The 23,273-nt window shown below is 44.8% G+C and overlaps 1 protein-coding gene across 4 annotated transcripts in view; it reads left to right on the top strand.

The window, feature by feature from the left end:
• Window positions 1-23,273, top strand: part of DISC1 (DISC1 scaffold protein) — a 430,157-nt gene that overhangs the window by 123,048 nt on the left and 283,836 nt on the right. For all 4 annotated transcript variants that reach the window (XM_070364536.1, XM_070364537.1, XM_070364538.1 and 1 more), the window contains exon 4: window positions 15,833-15,980. In XM_070364536.1, the coding sequence (XP_070220637.1) occupies window positions 15,833-15,980 (148 nt within the window). The remainder of the gene's footprint in view (window positions 1-15,832; window positions 15,981-23,273) is intronic.

The following is a 23,273-nucleotide window of genomic DNA, read 5'->3' as shown; positions in this document are numbered from 1 at the left end:
TTGCAGGAGGACATGAGTGCAAGCCCTTCTACTCCGCCATCTTGAAGCGGAAGCCTTGAAGTGTTTCTTGTATCTACTTTCAGTTACTGTTGCATTCCTGCTCTGGGAAAATATTCCTACTCACTCCAGTTTTTTTTTTTTTTTTTAATCTTCAAGGTTCCTGAGGACTCTAGGTCTAAAACTGGAGAGCCTTTAAGTCCCAGTAGCCTCTCCTTACTATTTATAGGGGCATTGCTTGAAACCAGTACAAATGCAGGCTCACAGCTGAAAGGGTTGCTGTTTAGTAGTCATTCTGATCACTGGCTGCTGTTTTGTGATTTCTCTCTATTAACATCGCCTTTGAATTGAAGGTCACAGTTTTATTTGTTGTGGTGCTTCAGCCAAAAGAAAACAGCTTAGTTCTATTTTGTTCCAAGGAACTAATATTCTAGCATGCTTGATTCCTCCTGATTGGATTTCAGCCTAATTGGAATGGCTCTGGCTGGGGAAAAGAATTTATTTAATCTTCTTAGGTTTTTTTGGAATATGCCATTTTATCTCTATCCCTTTGTGCCACTCAAAGAATTTAAGCTGTTTATGTTGCCATGCCATTAGCCAGAGATCAGTTTAGGAGAATCCTTTGGCATGAGGCATCGAGTTTGGAGTATTCTATTTGTCCATTGTTGAAGGGGACAGGCACATCAATGTGGTTTGCATTATATTTTTAAAATGACAGTGGTTGGTTAACAGTGCACTCCTAATATTCTGAGTTCCATTAGAGACGGATATATTGAAAGATGTTCTATAAAAAAAAAAATGAAGTCCGAAAAGATTACAGGTTGTGATGATTACTAACAAAAGGATGAGAGAGACTGTGGTTTTTGAGTGGTGACAAGCAGATGTGTCCAACTAATTCTGTATGAAGCACCAGCGGAGCAAATTACTCATGAAAAGCCTGTTCATAGGAACTAATTGAATGCCATGTCCAGTTTAATAGTGAAAATGGAGTGCAGCCAAAACCAGTGGAGAGAGGTGATGAACAGACATTTGAACTCTCACTTGTGTGACTTCTACAGAAGGTTCACAGGGCTGAGACACATCACCTCAGTCCCAAACCCTCAGACAGATGTGGAGAAAGATAAAGGAGCTCATGAAGGAGAAGCTCAGAAGAGACCACTTGGATTTGCAATAACGTCATTCTACAAGAGGTCTGGGAATCAATGGCTGAATCTTTAAGCTGTGCCACTGCTTTCCAGAAATGCCCATAGCCTTGCAGGTGTGGTCAGTCTGCTGTAAAGCTTTGTCCTTTTCATCCTAATAAACCTTCAGTATTCAGTCTACAGAGGTGTTCCATTTATCAGCCGTGTGCCTAGATTGCTAAGTGAGTGAGTAACTGACTGAGTGAGTTAGTAATTGCCTAAGTGTTTAAGCCATTTTGGTAATGACGGATCATATATCTAAATTAAATTAAAATGAAGAACATGTCATAAAAAGTTGTTTCACATAGGAAGATCTGCCAATATATTTTAAACAAGAGTTCCTCTTTCACAGTTTATACAGTTTTAAATGGCTGGAAAAAGACAGGCCCGACTGTGGTTACTTCATAATTAGTGCTAGTTGACCCCAGGTAGGCACCCTACTTGCTGTTACCTGAATGAACCAGCTGATAATTACCTTTTATTTCTAAAAGTGGAATTTATCTATCAAAATTCATATTTATTTATTGAAGAATAGTTGATTTGCAATGTTGTGTTAGTTTCACGTGTACAGCAAAGTGATATATATATTAATAATATATAATATATATATAATATATATATATAATGTGTGTATATATATATATATATATATATATATATATATATATAATGCCCAATGGCATTAATGATAAAGAACCTGCCTGCCAATGCAGGAGATGCAGGAGACCCAGGTTTGATCCCTGGGTCGGGAAGATCCCCTGGAGGAGGACATGACAACCCACTCCAGTATTCTTGCCTGGAGAATCCCATGAACAGAGGAACCTGGTGAGCTACAGTCCATGGGGTTAGCAAAGGGTCAGACACAACTAAAGTGACTAAGCGTGCACACACACACGCACACACACACACACACACACACGCAAACAGAAAAACTCAGATAAACATTTTGGCCAACCCAATATATTCTTTTTCAGATTGTTTTCCCTTATGTGAAGTGAAAGTGAAAGTTGCTCAGTCATGTCCGAATCTTTGCGACCCCAAGGACTGTATAGTCCATGGAATTCTCTAGGCCAGAATACTGGAGTGGGTAGCCTTTCCCTTCTCCAGGGGATCTTCCCAACCCAGGGATCAAACCCAGGTCTCCCACATTGCAGGCAGATTCTTTACCAGCTGAGCCACCAGAGAAGCCCGTTTTCCCTTATAGGTTATCACAAAATGTTGAGTGTAGTTCCATAGGCCATAGTAGGGCCTTGTTAAGAAATACACTTTAAATGTAAAGACATAAAAGGGTTTAAAGTAATACCATGTAAACATGTATCATCCTAATACTAATCCAAGCAAAGCTGGACTGGATTCTTTTAGGTAGCATATAACTGAATCCTGGTCTTTTACCCAATTTACATCTACCTTGTAATTGGGGTGTTTCTTGTGGAGTTGCTAAGTCATGTCCGACTCTTTTGTGAACCCATGGACTGTAGCCTGCCAGGCTTCTCTGTCAATGGGGTTTTCTAGGCAAGAATCCTGGAGCGGGTTGTCATTTCCTACTTCAGAGGATCAAACCAGGGTCTCCTGTGTCACCTGCATTGGCGGGTAGATTCTTTACTGCTGAGCCACCAGGGAAGCCCAATTGGGGGTGTTTAGATGCTTTTATATAAAAGTCAAATTTTAAACATAACTAGTTAATGTTTAAAGCAATACATGATCATTGTAAAAAAGCATCTAGTAAGTTCAGAAATATAAATTTAAAAAATCATCTTTGTTCTCAAGATGCAGAGACAGCTATCTACTCTTAATATTTTGGGGTGTGTTCTCTTCAACTTTTTTCATTGTTCTGCCTTTCTTCTCTTGTCACTTCTTTCGGGTTCTCTGCTCTGCAGCTATTTGGAAATGAATGTTCCTCCATCTTGGAAATGCTTTCAGCTCCTGTCTTGTAATAAGTAGCTGGCGTGTTAGGTGGGGCAGGACTGTAGGCAGTGGCAGCTGGGCAGGTGGTGATGGTGCGAGAGGAGGCAGTGGCAGCAGAGGTGTCGGAAGTGGTTGGAATCCTGGGGGACCTGGCTCTTACAAAAATACAGACAACAGAGTTGCCAGTAGAATTTAGCCACCGCAAATTCTGAACAATGAGCTCGGAGCACACAGATGCAGTAGTCTAGTTTTCAACAGCACCTGTGGAAACATATTTTAGAGACAATTTTTATAATTATGAATATCTCGGGCTCTTATAAAAAGTAACCAAAATTCAGTTGGTCAGTTACTTGCCTAGGGCATTTGGTAATTGACATTCGGTGAAAGAAATATTTTCTTGGGAATTTAGTTTTGAGAGTTGACGCAAAGAATATTTTGGAGGGACCCATAACCAAGCCTTCCTTTGGCAAACTCACGATCCTGAGGAATTCTTTATGTTTTGTGTTGTGTCTGAATATTGCGACTTGAAGCACGGTCTGCAGGCCAAAGGACAGCATTTGTGTGCACACTCCTACACACACACACACACACACACACACACACACACACGTCCCAGACCTGGGGAAGAACCTGGACGTTTCATTACTTTTGCTATTTTGATTGCTCACAATTGATTTTGCCTGGTAAATTCTTGCTGAGGAAGAACAGATGCTTCAAACCAAGTATTCTATGAAAATACTTCAGAGAGAATCAACAAATATTTATTAAGAGCAAGGTGATAGGCTAAATGCTGAGTGAGCAAATACCATGATTAAATCATTGCTTGTCTTCTGAAATTTTTGTATCTCCCCCAAATGTTTGTTTTTCCTTTTATACCACAACCAAAGTAATTTCTTAGTCTTCTTTCCACACATTGGGGAGCTTAAAAATATAACATTTCTGGCAATCCTCTTTGGGATACACTGAAACGATCTATGACCCAGGGAGACCAGGCTTACCTTAAGCAGTTTAGCATTAAGAATTGGAGGAAGCCAATCTCCATTTTTTATGCAGAAATCAAAGAGTAGAATAAGAAACCAGTAGGCTTTCAAAAAATAGAATACTTTCCTAAATACTAAACAGCTCAAGATTTTACAGCTGATTTTTTAAGAAGTGAAATTGAGAAAAGGTCACCTGTAATTGCATGACTGATTGCCAAAATTCTTACTTCCTCCCAGATTTAAAAAAAAACGTATTTATAAATAATTATGGACCCTGTACTGTGTTGTGCTAAGTTGCTTCAGTCGTGTCCAACTCTTTGCAACTCCATGGACTGTAGCCCATCAGGCTCCTCTGTCCATGGGATTTTCCAGGTAAGAATACTGGAGTGGGTTGCCGTGCTGTCTTTCAGGGGATCTTCCTGACCCAGGGATCGAACCCATGTCTTTTAATGGCTCCTGCATTGGCAGGTGGGTTCTTTACCACTAGCGCCACCTGGGAAGCCCCGTGCTTGTAATTTTGTATCTTGTTTTTCTTGTGTAATATTAAAATGCTCTCTCGCAGATTTTCTAATTGTTTTTCTACATAGCATTCCATATAAGTGGCTAAATACCATAATTTATTTTAAACATCCCCCTAGAATTGGATGTGAGGCTGTTTCCACTTTTGCCAGTTCTTTTTTTTTTGGTTTGTTTTGGCTCCTGAATGCTTCCTGTGAGTAAACGGGTTAGGTGAAAGATGAGCTGATAGAATCGTTTGCGTTTGCATACGTATGTATATATGTTAGTTGTTCAGTTGTGTTTGACTCTTTGCCACCCCATGGGCTGTAGCCTGTTAGGCTGCTCTGTCCATGGAATTCACCAGGCTTGAATACTGGAGTAGATAGCTGTTCGCTTCTCTAGGGGGTCTTCCCAACCCAGGGATCAAACCCAGGTCTCCTGCATTGCAGGCAGATTCTTTACCATCTGAACCACCAGAGAAGCATCCCATATAACGCATCCTGGTGTGTATTTCAGGATATGGTCTACACTGTAGGATGTGATCTTCCCTGTAGAACAGGTTTTGGAGTCAGACAGACCTTGGTTTTATTTCTAAATCCATATAGTGGTACAACTAACCCAGAAAAAAATCTCTTAAACTTTCCATGAGCCTCAGTCTTTTGATCTGTAAAATGGGAACAACCACGGCCCCCTCATGAGGTCACTGTGAGGATAGCAAGGCACTTGGCGCTAGCAGTGTGCAGGCTGGTTGTTGTTTTTCCATGTCTACAGCGTTCTTCATGCAAATGTAGACATTCATTTATTTACGAATGAATAAGTACCTAGTACCTTTGCCTAGTACCTACTGTGAGCCTAGTGCTGAACTGGGTATTGGCAGAGATGATTAGGACTCAGCTCTGCCCGGTGGGTGCCACTGCCTCTAGGGACCCACACAGGTGAGTAGACAGACAGCATCTCTGTGTGATGGGGGAAACTGTGGGTGCTGGTACAGTTTTGGGGGTGGCTCTTGGGAAGTCTAATAGCAAAAGCCTAGAGTTTGCCACCAAAAGAGTCAAGGTTCACATTCTGAAAAGTGAAAGTGAAAGTCACTCAGTTGTGTCCGACTCTTTGTGATCCCATGGACTATACAGTCCATGGAATTCTCCAGGCCAGAATACTGGTGTGGGTAGCCTTTCCCCTCTCTGGGGGATCTTTCCAACCCAGGGATTGAACCCAGGTCTCCGTATTGCAGGTGGATTCTTTACCAGCTGAGCCACGAGGGAAATCCAGGTCTTGTGCAAATGACTTAAATTCTCTGCATCTTAGGTTCTGCAATTGGATTCCTGCTATAGAAGTCCTGTGAAGCTCAGAAATAATGTATATATAGTGCTGGGCATGTAATAGATGCTCAGAAAGGATTATTATGCTTGAAGGCTTCAGTGCCCCAAGAGTGGCTGATTTTTATGATAACGAGTCCAGCAGATTCCAACACATTGAAATGTCAGAGGCTGTCTCCGGTCAGTCTGAAATACGTTTTATCACAGTCTTATTCTTTGTAAACTGGTCATCTCACATGATGTATATGGTAATGTGGAATTGTTATACTATTCAGCTCTCAATGAATAGCATTTCTTGGCTATTATGTAAAAACCAAGGCAGGATGACTTAGGAAGACATTGATTGCTTCTTAACTTTAAAGGGCCCCCTTAGAAGGTAGAATGGCTGCATGGCCAAGAAAGGGGTTTACACCATCTCTTCTGTCATCCCATAGAGGGAACACGGCAGAAGGAATTGAGTCTGTTTAGCAGGATGCCTTTAGGTGTGGAGATTTCTTACTGCTCTGTAAATGGTTGTTTGCTTATTTATTCATAGATGTAGAAATTACTTTTCTTTCATTCTGTTTCCATCTTGTAGCCCAGGAAACAGGTGCTCAGGGCTAATATGCCAAGGAGTAACAGATGAGTGGTGCCCCTCAATTAAACATTAATAAATATGTTATAGCAACATCAAAAAAAGCATTTGCTTGATCCAAATTGGAATGAGATGTCAGTTAGCATTTTCATTGCTGAGGTCCTATAAATAGTGTATTAGATTCATAAATTAAATACATTGTATCATTGAGAACATATTATGCATCATTTTGCTTACTGCTTGGTAATATCTTTCCTGGTTAACTTTGAGTTGTTTGTTTTTACTACTCCACTGTGCTTACAAAATGCACCCCCAGATTCTAATGTTGTGACTGTTCTGACAGTTAGCCAACCACATTTACTCAGCACCTGCTGTATGCAATACTCTCTAAAACTGGCTTTCAGACTTGAGCTTCAAACTGCAATCAGATGAACAATATGTGCAGAAAGCTGGCAGAGGTGTACAAGAAAGAAAAGCCAGAGACAGTGAGTTATGTTTCCTCAACCGCTGGCCAAATAGAACGATAGAAGAGATTTTCCTAAAGACGAAGCAGAATTCAGACAAATAATGTCAAGTCACAAATACCCCATTTAGTTGTGCTGCAGTTGTCTACTTGTAAGTTTTGTTTTTTATTTACTTTTTAAATTAAAAATTTTAAACAAAACGTACTTATTTGATTGTGTTGTGCTTTAGTTGCAGCATGTGGGATCTTTGATCTTCATTGCCACATGTGAGATCTATAGTTGCAGGTATGTTTCCTGGCCAGGGATCAAACCTAGGCCCCCTGCCTTGGGAGCATGAAGCCCGAGATACTGGATCACCAGGGAAGTCGCTATTCATAAGTTTTAGAAAGAATTTATTTGGAAATAATTCCCCACTTACAGAAGTTGCAAGTACAGTACAGAGAGCTCGCATCTCTCCCTCCCTCTGGGTCCCCCGCTGGCTGTGTGTATCCCTTGAGAGTCAACTGTGGGCGCAGTACCTTGGCAGCCCTACTTACCCCACACACATCCCCAAACAAAGATCCTGTCACACGCCCCCACCCTGCAACTGTCTCAGTCAGTCAAGGAGTCAACACTGACCCACCGTTCCTGTCCGGTCCTCAGACTGTTTACACATCACCAACCGGGATCCAGCGCTGGGCGTTTATCCTCCCTGGACTAGAATACATGTTGCACGTGGTCGTCATGTTCCCCCAGTCTCCTCCTGTGTGGAACCATCCCTCAGTACTCGGTCCTACGTCCTTGAGCGTTTTAAGGCATGTTGCATGTGGTTGTCATGTTCCCTCAGCCCCCTCCTGTGTGGAACCATCCCTCAGTACTCGGTCCTACGTCCTTGAGCGTTTTAAGGCATGTTGCACGTGGTCGTCATGTTCCCCCAGTCCCCTCCTGTGTGGAACCATCCCTCAGTACTCAGTCCTATGTCCTTGAGAGTGTTAAGGCATGTTGCATGTGGTCGTCATGTTCCCTCAGTCCCCTCCTGTGTGGAACCATCCCTCAGTACTCGGCCCTACATCCCTAAGCGTTTTAAGGCGTGCAGACCTTACGTTTTGTTGGATGAATTCCAACGTGGGTCCATCTCCAACATGCTTCCTCGTGACTGGACTCAGGCGGTGCAGCCCTGACAGAGACGTGATGGAAATGTGGGACAGGGACTGTGCACTTCTTGGCGAATCTTAGCAGGTATCTCCACAGGCAGACTCCTCTGGCCACCGCTGATGCTAGCCTTGATCAGTTGGTTGTACCCGTGGCTCCCGGGCTTCTCAGCATGCGTTTACTGTTTGTCCTCTAGAAACTGATTAAATGCTAAGATCACATTTCTGCCCTGCACCTTACCAAAGAGCCATTCCTCTTTAGCAGTTGGCAATCTGTTGGCATAGATGCAATTGCAAGACTCCTGTTCTATTCAGTGGGTGGTACTTCATAAACTATTCTAAATTTGCCTTGTGTTGTGTGTGTGCTAAGTTGCTTTACTTGTGTCTGACTCTTTGTGACCCCATGGACCATAGCCCACCAGACTCCTCTGTCCATGGAATTCTCCAGGCAAGAATACTGGAATGGGTTGCCATTTCCTTTTTCAGGGGATTTTCCCAACCCAGGGATGGAACCTGCATCTCTTCTGTCTCCTCCATCGGCAGGCGGGTTCTTTACCACTAGAGCCACTTATGGGAGCTCATTCAATGTAGTTCTTGTCTTCAGTTGATATATCCCTATCAGTCTTTAGCTTGTCCTTATTATTTGTACAACAAGATACTCCAGACTCATTTTGAACCGGCCCTGCCTCAGACTTAGAATCAGCCAGTCTTAACAAGGCCCCCCAGGCCTCCTTTCAAGGAGGGTGGTGTTTAGAAACCAGGATCTGTGTGCCCACTGCTACTGGGGTATTGTTGTGTCAAGGCTTTCTCAGTGGATGAAGATAGAAAATATCTGTAAACACAGTCACATATAAATGGATATTTCCATAATTATCTATGTTTGTGTTAAAGATGGTGCTAGTGGTAAAGAACGCACCTGCCGATGGAGGAGATATAAGCGATGCGGGTTCAGCCCCTGGGTCGGGAGGATCCTCTGGAGAAGGAAATGGCAACTTACTCCAGTATTCCTGCCTGGAGAATTCGATGGATGGAACAGCCTGGTGGGCTACAGTCCATGGGATTGCAAAGAGTCAGACATGACGGAGTGCACGCACACACACACACACACACACATCAGTTCTTCCAAATCTAATATAACAATCCTAAGTTCTTTCAGCCCTAATCTCTTTCCATAATTGTAAGAATATCCTCTCATACTGAAACATCTGACTCTCTTTACCCTCATGCATTCACTTACTTGTTTCATCGGTTTATTTCTCAGTGTGACCTGCCTCCCACCCATCTGGCTGTCCCGCAGTATGCTCTACCCTCAGGCACCGGTGGGCGCATTGCCAGCTGGGCCCCCCAGGCCTCTGTGTGGCTCCCTGAGGCCCTGCCCCCTGCACCCTAAGTGCTGGCAGGCACACACGGCTATGTGCTCCTTCACGTGCCCCCTCTCCCCGTGTGACAGCCGGCTCCCCCTCCTCACGGGCAGACAAGACAAGGCCTGTTTGTGGTTTTGATCCCCTGTCCCCAGTCACCGGGTCCCTGAACAACCAGGACTGTGTCTTGCTCATCCTGGCAACCCTACAGCCAAAGAATGTTCAGTTACCAGAATATTTGTTAATGGAATGAATACATGAAATAACAAATAAGCATGTTATTTAGAAAGTGAAAAATGCTATTTCCAGTCATTTTCAAACACTCCTCCATCCCTCCCATTTTTCCACACCATCTACATGGGTAGATAAAACGGGCCACTCTGGCTGAAGCATCCCCTCCCCACTTTGAAGCATATGATGGACTGATTGTTTGCATCCCCCAGATTCATATGTTGAAACCCCAAATCCTGATATGGTGGTGTTAGGAGCTGGGGCCTTTGGGGTGGTCAGATCATGAGGATGGAGCCCCGTGCATGGGATCAGTGCCCTTGCAGAAAGAAGCTGGCTGCCTCTCTTTCGGACCTGTGAGGTCGTGCATGGTGACAGTCTGCCCCACATGCCCCAGGAGAGCCCCTCACAGGGCCCGATGTGGCCTCGGTGATACCAGACCTCCAGCCTCAGAGCTGAGAGAACATGTCTGCTGTGAGCTGACCACCAGTACATCTCTTTGCTGTTTAATCACAATTGTGACTTCTTTAGACCCCTAAGGAGACCTTCTTCCCATTTAGTGGATGAAACTCTGAGACTTAAATGGGGAAGTAACTTATCGGACCCTGAAAACTCTGCCAGCATTGAAGTTGGTGATGGAATTCAGGTGCTTCTTATTTTTTATGCACTAAAATTTTTTAATTGAGGTAAAATATATAATAATTTAATAAGGTGCATGCTAAGTCGGTTCAGTTGTGTCCATCTCTTTGTGACCCCATGGATTGTAGCCCACCAGGCTCTTCTGTCCATGGGATTCTCCAGGCAAGAATACTGGAGTAGGTTGCCATGCTGTCCTCCAGCAAATGTTCCTGACCCAACGATTGAACCCACGTTTCTTATGTCTCCTGCATTGGCAGGTGGGTTCTTTACCATTAGCGCCACCTGGGAAGGCCAGTAATGTAATAAGGTGCATAAAGCTGTATTGTACAGTGCAAATCTCAGTCAATTTTTATGTATGTGTGCCCTCTGTAACCACTGCCTGGAACGGGATACAGCATATTTCCAACACTCAGTGAGACTCCCTCATCCCCATTTCCCAGACAATGTCTTTACCTCCCCCATGATAAACATTATTCTGACCTCTATCACCATAGTTTGGTTTTGCCTGTTTCTGAACTTTCTATACATGGAATTGTACAGTGTGTGTATGAGAGTCATCCATGTTCTTCATGTAGCAGTAGTCAGTTCAGTTTTTACTGCTGTGTAGTTTATTTATCTGTGGTCCTTTTGAGTTATTTTGAGTTTTGAACCATTATAAATAAATTTATGTCTGTTGTCATATTTCTTGTTTGATGGAAGTGTTTTGGATATATCCCTAGGAGTGGAATTACTGGATCATGGGATATAGTGTATATACGCAGTTACTGCCAAACAGTTTCCAAAATGGTTACACCAGCTTGGTGCCCTGATTCTTAGTGTTTAGATTCTGTGTTCTTTTCAAGAAGTGTTGCCACTGCATCACTCTGGGGCAGAGTGCAATGGGGGTGGAGTGAGCTAGGCTAGACAGCGTGCCTGTGGTCCCCAGCACCAGGCATAGACATTTGGCCTCTGTCCTGGAGGCCAGGCAAGTCCTCCGGGATTTGGAGAACATCTTGTGATAAGGTGTGACAGTCTCTAAATTCCTGTGTCCGTTCACTGGCTCATGAGCTTCTCACACCTGAGTGTTGTGAGGGGAGCCCTGTCAGTGATGTGCAGAGATGAAACGGTGGAGATGTAAGCTCCTGGGTGGAAAGTAACTCAGCTGCAGAAGTGGTGAGACTTTGGCTGGACCAGATGCAGAACAAATGGAGAGGGTGTGAGTGTGGGGAAACTACAGGGAGGATCACCAGAACCTGGAGTTACAGGACGAAGCCAAGTCAGAGAATGCACAACTGCAGGCCCAGATGGTGCCTTTGGAAGAAGGAGCAGAATCTTGCGAGGTAGGCAGTAGATTTTAGATTTGATGAGTGTTACGTTTTTATACTCATCCAGCTGCAAATGAGAGCTTCCCTGGTAGTGCTAGTGGTAAAGAACCTGCCTGCCAGTGCAAGAGACAGGAGATGTGGATTTGATCCCTGGGTCAGGAAGTTCCCCTGGAGTAGAGCATGGCAACCCACTCCAGTCTTCTTGCCTGGAGAATCCCATGGACAGAGAAGCCTGGAAGGCTGCAGTCCATGGCCTCTGTCCATGGGATTCCAAGAGTCAGACAGGACTTAGCAACTAAACAGCAACAATCACTTTTTTTTTCTTTTGGTTTCCACTTATAAATGACATCATAATGATATTTGTCTTTCTCTGTCTGACAATTAGTATGCTAATCTTTAGATCCATCCATGTTGCTGCAAATGACATTATTTCATTCTTTTTTATGGCCAAGTAATGTTCCATTGTATATATGTACCACATCTTCTTTATCCATTCATCTGTGGATGGACATTTAGGTTGCTTCCATGTCTTGGCTGCTGTTAATAGTGCTTCTATGAACATAGAGGTGCATGTATCTTTTTGAATTATGGTTTCTTTTGGATATACACCTAGGAGGGGGATTTCTGGGTCATATGGTAGCTCTATTTTTAGTTTTTAAAACCTCAGTACTGTTTTCCATAGTCGCTGCATCAATTTACATTTCTACCAACAGTGTAGGAGGGTTCCCTTTTCCCCACACCCTCTCCAGCGTTTATTGTTTGTAGACTTTTTGATGATGGCCATTCTGACTGGTGTGAGATGATCTAGTGCACTTTCTAAAATCATAAAATAGAAATAATTTAAAGTAAGTGGCAGCATTGAACATAGCTAATCACAGTTATTTCCTGGGATAATCACAATTACTTTTCCTTTGGCATTTATTGTGAATCTGATTTTTGGAAGCCAGTTTCCCATTTCTAGTGTTTGCTTCTGCTAGGCCAGCTAGGGTTCTCTGTGGACTTCTCATGTGGCAGCGGAAGGGTGCAATTTACAGTACAGTGACCAGTGGAGGGAGCCCAGCCTGGGTCTCTAACTTTCTTGTGGACTCTTGAAGGCCAGGATGCTGTAGTGTAACTAATAATAGCCAATCCTTTTGGACACATGCCAGGCGCCAGGCATGGTGCTAAATGCTTTGTGTGGATTATCTCATTTAATCCTCAGAAGACCTTGTCATGTGTAGACTATTATTAGGCCTGTTTCTGCAGATTAGGAAATGGAAGCTTAGAAAGGTTAAGTTATTTGAAGGTCAGGCAGCTAGAAATGGCAGAGTTGAGGTGCCAACTCAGTTTCCTACTAATCTCTATGTAATAACATCTTGACACATCTTTATCACTGCATCAGGATTGTATCAGTATGCTATTTTAAAGCATATAAGGTATTATGTGCTTGCTTTTCACTGAAGTTTTGGTTTTATACAACAAGCTGCTGCTGCTGCTAACTCGCTTCAGTCATGTCCGACTCTGTGCAACCCCATAGACGGCAGCCCACCAGGCTCTCCCGTCCCTGGGATTCTCCAGGCAAGAACACTGGAGTGGGTTGTCATTTCCTTCTCCAACGCACAAAAGTGAAAAGTGAAAGTGAAGTTGCTCAGTTGTGTCCGACTCTTAGCAACCCCACAGGCTGCAGCCTCCCAGGCTCCTCCGTCCATGGAATGATTTTCCAGGCAAGAGTACAGGAGTGGGTTGCCATTGCCTTCTCCCTTATACAGAAAGAAGTAAGTCAATAACTAAATAATAAAGGAACTAAATTAAGAAAAATGTAAACATTAATTAAAATAAAGTATTTTAAAAGCCTGGTGTTAGAGAATGGGTCGGGTCGGGTAACTGGGCGCAATCCTAGTACACCTGTCAGCCAGAATCCACCGTGTGTTGTAAGTGTGGTGTCTGAATTAGTTCCACTGTCATTCTGAAGAAGGTGGCACAGACTAAGAGCCCTGGCAGTACCTGTACTTGATCTCCAACAGGACGTAGATGACCTTTTCCAGTGTCGCTAGAATGAATTCTTGGCAAATTCTCTCAGCAAGTTTCTGGCTATTAGTCCCAAGGTCTGCAGCAAATTGATGGGAAGATCTTGCCATTGACACTCCCAGAGACTTGGGGCTGCTCCCCATGACACCTGGGCCCTCGTCTCCTCCAAGTACGTGTTGCTGCTCAAGAGGGGTGCACTGCGATTAGCCCTGACCTCTGCTGGTGTAGGATAAAAAGTGTGTTCAAAGAGCTTTCAAAATAGCAAGCTTGTTGAAACAGTGTTTCCATTTAAAACTGAGCCTTATAGAAATGGCTCACTTGGAAAATGAGCTGTAGGGCGGTAGAAATGTAAACATATATTGTGAGCTAGGGCTTCACTGGTGGCTCAGTGATAAAGAATCCACCTGCCAATTCAGGAGATGTGGGTTCAGTCCCTGGGTTGGGATGATCCCCTGGAGAAGGAAAGGGCTACCCACTCCAGTATTCTGGCCTGGAGAATCCCATGGACAGAGGAGGCTGGAGGGCTACAGTTCATGGGGTCACAAAGAGTCAGACACGACTGAGTGACTAAACAACAGCAACAATAGTAAAAGAGTATCTTTGAAGAACTTTGCTTTAAATTTTGGGGCTTCCCAGGTGGTGCTAGTGGTAAAGAATCCTCCTGCCCATGCAGGAGATGTAAGAGACCCTGCTTCAGTCTCTGGGTTGGGAAGATGCCCTGGAGTAGGCAATGGTAACCCATTCTAATCTTCTTGCTTGAAAAATTCCATGGACAGAAGAGCCTTTGGGGCTATAGTCCATGGGGCCACAAAGAGTCAAACACGACTGATTGACTTAGCACGCTCTGTGATCTAGGCCAGAGCCTCTGGAACATGCTCTCACGGCACACGTAGTAAAAGATGTGTGTGTGCTAAGTCGCTTCAGTCTTGTCCGACTTTGTGCAACCCTATGGACTGTAGCCCGCCAGGCTCCTCTGTCCGTAGGATTCTCTGGGCAAGAATACTGGAGTGGGTTGCCATTTCCTCCTCCAGCGGATCTTTCCGATGCAGGAATTGAGCCCGTGTCTCTTACATCGCCTGAATTGGCAGGCGGGTTCTTCGTGCCACCTGGGAAGCCCCGATAGTAAAGGGTAGTATTTGCGTTGCACACCGGGGTCAGCAGGTGGCGCTCGTGGCTGGAAGTGGCTGCCTGGGATCTCCGGGGCCCCAGAGCCCATCTACTACCAGGGGGCGGAGGGGATCAAGGTCCTTCCCACCGGTCAAGGACCAACGGAAGGGAAGCTCTGACTCATATATTTTTAACTCCAGTCCTTGCATTTCTAAAAAAAAATAGCTTTATGGGAAACTTTCCAGTTCTTGAGGTATTTGATTATGAGGGTAGGTTCTTAGTTAATGGGATTCCAATTTCTGCAGCTTATTTTCTTTGAAGAAAAAAATGTCTCGCAGTGATTACTGTTTATGCCTTCTCTTAGGAGATTTAATGTCTTTGAAAAAATAATAAGAGCCATACTCTGAACAGAAGTGGATCTCTGCTCATCTGTAGCATGACAGAGTTTGAGCATCACTTTAGTGACTTTAGTAACTGTGAGTAAGTCTCTCTTGATGAACAGTGTCTAAGGAAACATTCTCAAAATCAGCACTTGGGGACTGATCTTTTTCAACTGGTTATACAGAACTCATCAACATTAGCAGGTTTTCTCCTAAGTGATCATCATGGTGTTAAAAATAATTCGTGTGAGGTATGGGCTTCCCGGTTGGTGTGGTGGTAAAGAACCTACCTGCCAATGCAGGGGATGCAAGAGGCAGATTCGATCCCTGGGTTGGGAAGATCCCTTGGGGAAGGAAATGGCAACCCACGCCAGTATTCTTGCTTGGAGAATCCCATGGACAGAGGAGCCTGGCGGGTTACAGTCCATGGGGTCACCAAGGGTCGAACACGACTGACTGATATGCACAGTATGAGGCATGCTCCTGTGTGATGATCATAATGATGATCATCATATAAATACATGGACTATAACCTCTGAGACTTAGAAGAATGAAAGCTAAGGGGGCTGTATTTTCAATAAAAAGACAGAAGATACTTAAAAAACATCAACCTAGAGATGAAGAGTACTGACCTAGAAACAAGTGACCTTTCTATTATGTCGCTGAGGCGACCATTGGCGGGGGGTGGAGCCAGGGACCTTGGGTTGTCTATTTTGAGTCGCATGTTTCTTTCTTTCTCTCTCATCCTTTTGGGTTTCCAGCCGAGATGATCCAACAAAGATTAGAAGCCCTGGAGAAGGAGAGAAGCAGCCTGCACTTTCAGCTTCCTTCTCAACAGCCCGCCCTCAGCGCCCTCCTGGGCCACCTGGGGGCCCAGGCCCAGGCTTCCCTGCGCTGGGCAGCTCAGAGGTAAGCGCTCTCCCGGGGTCCTCTTCCCTTCTCCCCACTCCTGAGTGGGGAAGAACACGTAGGAGCCTAGCCTAGGAGACCCTCCCTTCTGTTGGTTGGGCCAGGGTAGGGGTGGAGTGGGGTTCCTTCCAGAGGGAGAGACCTCTGTGGGTCACATGCCCCGAGAAGCCCTTCTGATCAGTGGCAGGAGGGCCTCTTAACCCTCACGGGCCCAGCTGGGTGCTAAGCTCCCTGGGGGAGCCCACCTCCTGAGCAGGTGGGGTGGATTTCCTCTGTTCAAGAGCGGCTGTAAGATCGCAGGCGGTCCCCTCTGACTGAGGGATGAAAACGCATCCTCCTCCTGAGTCCAGCTCTAGAGCATCTTCTGCTGTTTCCTCTACCCAAGGGCCTCCCAGGACCAGGACTAGATGGAGCGCAGTTGCTATTCTAACTGGGTGGATCTCAGGCCCGGGTGCCCGTTTGAGTCACCTGAAGAGATTTTAAATGTCCAGTTTCTACCCTAGAGCAGCTAAGTCAGGCTGTCTGGGGCTGGGGCCCAGGCGTTGGCCTGTTGGAACGTCTGTAAGCGGTTGTTCTCCTCTGTTTGCTGGTGACCTCTCTCTTCGGGCTTTAAAGACTTGGGAGGAAGGAGTGGTGATGAATGTGATTAGCCGAGTCACAGCACAGGTCTGCTTCTGCTCGGGTACAAGCATAGCCACGGCAATTATTTTATTTCCAGCTTCCACTTGGCTCTGACAGTTACAAGCCTGCGCGACCCAGTTCTCACTCACGTTGGGTTGATCTTAGCGGCTCCCTACAGCCTGCCTTGCAGTGAGGCTGCTTATTTTCTCGCTTGCTTGTCCTGCAGTTTTGCAGGAAGCATAGAGCAGTGTGCGTGGTCGCTGGTAGCTGCTACCTTACACATGCTTGTGGAGTGAACTTCTACCTCTTAAGGGACAGGTGAACCTCACCTCCTGTTTTTATTTTTATTTTCGTCTGCCACTGAGGTATCAGCTTGTTTCCTGTCCCTTTCTCACACGGGACTGTCCCAACTTGACTTTCTACTTAATTCCTTCTTTCTTTTGATCCTTGGGGTTATTTCTGGTCCTCCGCCCCAGTCGTGGGCCATTTGTAGCATCTGCCAATGTGTTGTGTCTCTATTCATTTAAAAAACACTTGTGTAAGAGTTACTGAGTGCATTAAGAAGTAGCTCAGTTAAATTTCCTTTGTGATAAAATGATCGTAGCATAAAATGTACTATTTCAACCCTTTGTGAGTATACAGCTTAGTGGCATTAAGTACATTCACATTGCGTGCAACCGTCACCACCATCCATCTCCAGAACTTCTTCATCTTCTCAAACTGAAACCCCGTCCTCATTAAACACTAACACCCCATCCTCTTACACTGTTGGTAGGCATGTAAATTGGTGCAGCCACTGTGGAAAATAGCATGGAGGTGCCTTAAAAAACTGAAACTGGAGCTAAGCTAATTGCAGGCAGGATCCTGCAATCCCACTCCTGGGCATTCATCTGAAGAAAACTCTAAAGATACAAGCACCCAGTTCATAGCATCACTGTTTACAATGGCCAAGACAGGGAAGCAGCCCAAGTGTCCATCAACAGATGAGTGTGTAAAGAAGCGGTGGTGTATATATACACAATAAAATACTACTCAGCCATAAAAGGGATGAAACAGTGTCATTTGCAGTAACATACATGGCCCTAGAGCTTATGGTACTAAGTGAAGTAAGTCAGATAAAGGCAGAGAAGGACAAATATCATATAGTATCACTTATGTGTGGAATCTAATATGTGATACAAATGAACTTACTTCCAAAACAGAAATAGACTCACAGACTTAGAAGACAAATTTATGGTTACCAAAGGGGAAGGTGAGGAGAGGGATAAATTAGGAGTTTGGGATTAGCAGATACACACCACTATATATAAACAACAAGGCCCTACTGCATAGCACAGGGAAGTATATTAAATATCTTATAATGAACTATAATGGAAAAGAATATGAAAAAGAATATATATCTATACCTATACATATCTGAATCACTTTGATATACACCAGATACTAACACAGCAACTGAATCACTTTGCTGCACACCAGAAACTAACATAGCATTGTAAGTAAACTATACTTCAATGAATAAAAAACCTCTCACTCCATTGTCCCCTCCTCCCCAGCCCCTGGCAACCACCGTCCTGCTTTCTGTCTCTGTGAATTTGACTAGTTTGGGTTCCTCACATGAGTGGAATCATGTGGTATTTGTCCTTTTGTGATGGCTTATTTCACTTAGCCAAGATTCGTGTATGTTGTGGCAGGTATCAGAATTTCCTTCCTTTTGAAGGTTGAATCCTGTTCCATTGTATCATGTACCCTATTTTGCCTAACTATTCATCTTTTGATGAACAGGAAGTAATTTACTGAGTCCTCAAGACAATTCTAGGGGTAGTAGAGTTTGTATATTGCTATCAATATGGAGACCTACATCGCCATCTGCATCTGTGTCTGTATTTAGAGTTGAGGAAACCAGGTACAGGAGGGCTCTGGGGACTTGTGCCAGACCCCGTATGTGTGCACAGAGCCTGGGCACAGACCTGGCATCTGGCCTGAGTCCCAGTTGGGAACTCGCTCCCTGTGGGCTCTAAGTCAGAACTGGCCTCTGCTCTCCAGTGATCATCTCTTTATCTGCACATGATGTGGATAGAGAATGTGGCTTGGTTATGGTCTTGGAATCTAAAATATGCTACAGATGAACTTATTTCCAGCACAGAAACAGACTCACAGACTTAGAAGAAAAACTTATGGCTATTAAAGGGGAAGGTGGGGAGAGGGATAAATTAGGAGTCTGGGATTAGCAGAAACACACCACTATATATAAAATAGGTAAACAACAATGTCCTAATACATAGCACAGGGAATTGTATTCGATATCTTGTAATGAACTATAATGGAAAAGAATATGAAAAAGCATATATATGTGTATATATAAAAATATATATCTGAATCACTTTGCTCTACACCAGAAACTAACACAGCATCTGAGTCACTTTGCTGTACGCCAGAAACTAACAAAGCATTGTAAATAAACTATACTTCAATTAAAAAAAACCTCACTAACTCCATTGTTCCCTATAAGTGTCTCATAGGGCACTGTGAACTAAAAGGCAGAGCCCTACATTCTCAGGTTATATCACCTGACCTGTCTCATATTTGATTGTTTGTGACCCATAAAGATAGCATGTTCATGTCGCTCAACTTAATACGTCCTTTACAAAAAGATGTATATTACGTGAAGTCGCTCAGTCGTGTCCGACTCTTTGCGACGCCATGGGCTGTAGCCACCACGCTCCTCCGTCCATGGGATTTTCCAGGCAAGAGTACTGGAGTGGGGTGCCTTCTCCAGAGGATCTTCCTGACCCAGGGATCGAACCCAGGTCTCCCTATTGTAAGCAGATGCTTTACCATCTGAGCCACCAGGAGAGTCCAAAAAGATACTATTAACCGTTTGTGAGGCTCATAGAAACCCTTGGCGCGCCTTGTTAACCCTGTGCCTTTGCCCGCGTGAACTACCTGGAGGCTGTGTTTTTAGTTCCTGCTCACTTTTTGAGCCCACTGGGATTCGATTTCTATCTCTAGCGCTACCGCCTGGCAAGGAGGAGGCTCACAGTACCTTGAAGAACCTTGGACTAGAGTTCAGGAAACCTGAGTTTGATCCTGTCTTTTCCCCTAACAAGCTCTATGTGACCTGGTGTGGTTTCCTACCTTTTTCGCACTTCACTCCCCTCATCAGAAAAAGGGGGAGGGGTTAATTAGATCACTGTTTCCCAAACTTCAGTTATTTAAGTATTATCTTGGCTTTTCTTGTGCTAAATCCACCTGTCCTGTTGTTAGAAAATAATGCCTCAAAATCAACTCCTTTCTTATCTTTTTCTATTGCATGTTAACAAAGTTACATAGTCATTAATAGTTTAAGAAATTGTGTCTCGGTGTGCCGACGGCACATGCAGCCTGTGACGTTTGTCATCGGCAGGATTATCTGGATCTGGCAGGTTTTCTCTCAACCAGGGGCTTTGGCTGCAGTTCTCACAGAGGCCACCAGGGGGATGTGCTGTCCGGCTGGAGCTTGCGCAGCCACAGGCCAGGGGCTCTCTGAGCCCAGGGGGAAGCAGAATGCTTTCCAATTATTTCCTGAAGAAATAAAACAGTGGTATTGACATGGAAAAATTTCAATACCGATTAGTAACACAAATAAGTGCCTCTTTACCTTGTTGAGATCAAGGATTTCCTAGAAAAACTAATGAAAACGATGGGTTTCTTCCATCACAAAACCACATATGTACAAACGTATGGACGATTGCATACAGATAGTTGCATGCAGATCTTCTCAGCTTATTCCTTTGCTCTCTGGGGGAGGAGCTTTGGGTCTCTAGTTAAGAAAATTTGGTTTAGAATAAGATCTGAGGAAATGTAACCAAGTACACCCATCTACTTCATATCTTAATTTTCCCTGTTTAATTCAACTTTTTAAAAAGGTATGTTTAATTCCCTGAGCTTTTCATCCTGAGTCACACTCTGTTTGTCCAGCTCCTTCCAGCATCCCAGAGAGTGTTAGCTGTCACCGCAGGGGTTAACTGGGCACCTCTAAAGCAGATAGGATACTCAGATGGTTTAACATGTGTCTCTTTCTGTCTTTGGTTCCGCACTGCTCTGTAATATAACTGGTTCACTGGGGTGTCTCTGCTCAGCGGGGGTACAAAGGCATCGTGGTTTGACTATTCTCAGGTCTGCTGTGCTCTGTTGAACACATCTTTCCCATTTCTCTGTGGTATCTTGGGAAGATAATAACAGATGTCCGGGGCATTTTCAGTTACTGATGCTCACCCTGTCAGTCCAGTTTGAAATGTCAGTTGTATGTCCAATTCAAATCTTTCCTTGTCCAGTGTTTGGAATCCTCTCTTTGTGGGACATCGCTGCTCCCCTGGCCAGCGCAGCCCCTCATACCCCCGTGAACACGTGCCTACATGTTCACTCCTGGGGAGCTCAGGTGTGAGGTCCCCGGAGGCCACTGCAGCGCCTCCCTGATCTTGACGTGAACGCAATCTCTCCGCTCCATGGGGGCAATCACTGCTTTTTACATGTCACCCAGCCTCTTCCTGTGAGCCCCCTTGCCCAGTAGGCACACTGGTTGGGCGGATCCCTTTTGTCATGTCCACTTGATTCCTGGGAGGCTCACATGTATTGTCACACTGAATGGTGGTCTTGCAGAGGCTGGGTTGAGGGTGCGGGGGTGGTTCCCAATGCCTTGCCACTGTTCTCCCGTTCCTTCATCCCTGCTTGACGGGCAGTCACTGAGCTGTTGTAACCCCTTTGTAGCTGTGGTAACACCCCACTGAACCAGTTATATTACAGAGCAGTGTGGAACCAGATGCCATCCCTGCTCACAAAGTTGGTGTGTGGGCGGGCCTTGCAGCAGAGATGTGACACCCAGAGTCCCAGTCCCTCAGCCACGCCCGCCGCTCCCTCTCCAGCTGTGGACACCTTCGTGCCCACTGACTGCTCTGCACCTCAGCACCCAACAGGCTTCTCTGTCATGGGGCTGTCTCTGAAGCCTGTGAGGAAGGGGCATGAGTAATGCCCCTGAAGGCAGCCCTTAACCCCAGGGTGGGAGCTGGTGGCTTAATGCCCTTGCCGCCCCACCTCCAGGCGGATGGCTCTGAGGAGCATTCCACACATTTTTTTCCAGAAGGTTCCTAGTTGGTTGGTGCTCCAGTTGCCTGGGTGGTGATCAGCTCATTATAGCTCACTGTTCATTGACTTTTTCTCCTTCTCAGTCCTTCACTCTAATTTCTTGAGAATTGCTTCTTCTAAAACCAGCCAAACTCAGCTCCTCATCTGGGACTTGGCTCTGAAGATGCAGATGCAGATGGAGGTTCACGTGGGAGATACAGATGTCAGCCTCCTTTATGGGGCACTCCCAGCTGGCGGAGAAGGTCTGGTGGAGTGGCTTTTCTTTCATCTGATTTCAGTGGGAGAGTTTGCTCCCTCCCATGTGGGGCTGGAGGTGGGACTGGGGAGCATCTCTCATGAAGGCTCTGTCTCCTACGTGGCCAGCAGGTGCGTGTGTGTGGAGGGTGGTGGTGTGGAAGGTGGTGATGCTGTGTGCAGCCTGGGGTGGGCACCTCCCCTCATGTTCCCAGCTGAGGGTAGAAGGCTTCAGGCCTGTGTCTTTCAGCGTTTGCTTCTAATTCTGGACCAAGCAGAAACTTCCACCTCAATATCCTCTCACTGCAATGATAGGAAGAGAGCAGAGAGGCATCTATTCTTGCTGTATTCATCTAGTCCAAAGAAAGTTATATTTTCCTTTCTCCTAAGACAGGGGTTTGCTCTACTGTGTGCATATAACTGATAATTTTCTCATTAATACTTTGCATTTCTCTGACTGCATCCTGTGTGTGTTTTCCCATGGGACCTCCACCAATGCGTACATGAAAACTGGTCATATTTACAACTTCAACTGTGTGTGTGTGTGTGTAAAATGTCCTTTATCAAAGACCTTTTACCAATAAAACACATGTAAACAAAATACAACAGAGGTTTAAAAGTAAAGATATACAGAGGTTTCCAATGTGGCTTATCAAGGCCCAATATTTCCTGCTCACATCTCTTCTTTCTGATGGGAGCAGAAGAGATGAATGTTGTGTAGCTTATGCTGCTTCTAGATGGAGTCCTTTTTCCTCTGACCAGGTCTCTGTGTCTTCCCTTTGAAAAATGATTCTTTATTACCACTTAATTGTCATGTTGGGGCCATAGAATTCAGTGACCATCAGCTCTAAGTTCACAGTCTGGAATGGAGATGTACTGCTAGAGGCTAGGAAATAACTCACATAGACACATTCTACCTGAGATGTAAAATGAGGTGGCATAAAATGATCACTCTTCCCAACATGCCAGGAGACATTTCAGAACCCTAATCACAGCTCGAGCCAAATGAGGACCCAGAGGACCCACCTCCAACCCCTCGTCATCATGAGAAGATAAGGGAGGAAGGAAGAGAGGAGAAAAGCCAGTTGACGGGAATCACAGAAGACTTCCTGAAATTTGTTTTAAAATCAGTGGATTATAAATAAAAGCTTCCAAATAAAGAACTTCCATCCTCTTGGCTCCAACTTATCTGAAGTCTGTCTGAAGCCTGTTTTATTGGACTTGGTTACTATAAACCCAAGTAGATGTCCGTGTGCCCTCCTGCAGGGCTGTCACCTCTATGTTTAGAAACCAATAATGCCCACTTTCCTAAGA

This window comes from Bos mutus, chromosome 28 (assembly GCF_027580195.1).
Source record: "Bos mutus isolate GX-2022 chromosome 28, NWIPB_WYAK_1.1, whole genome shotgun sequence".
Classification (NCBI taxonomy): domain Eukaryota; kingdom Metazoa; phylum Chordata; class Mammalia; order Artiodactyla; family Bovidae; genus Bos; species Bos mutus.
This window is presented reverse-complemented; position numbering and strand designations above follow the sequence as displayed.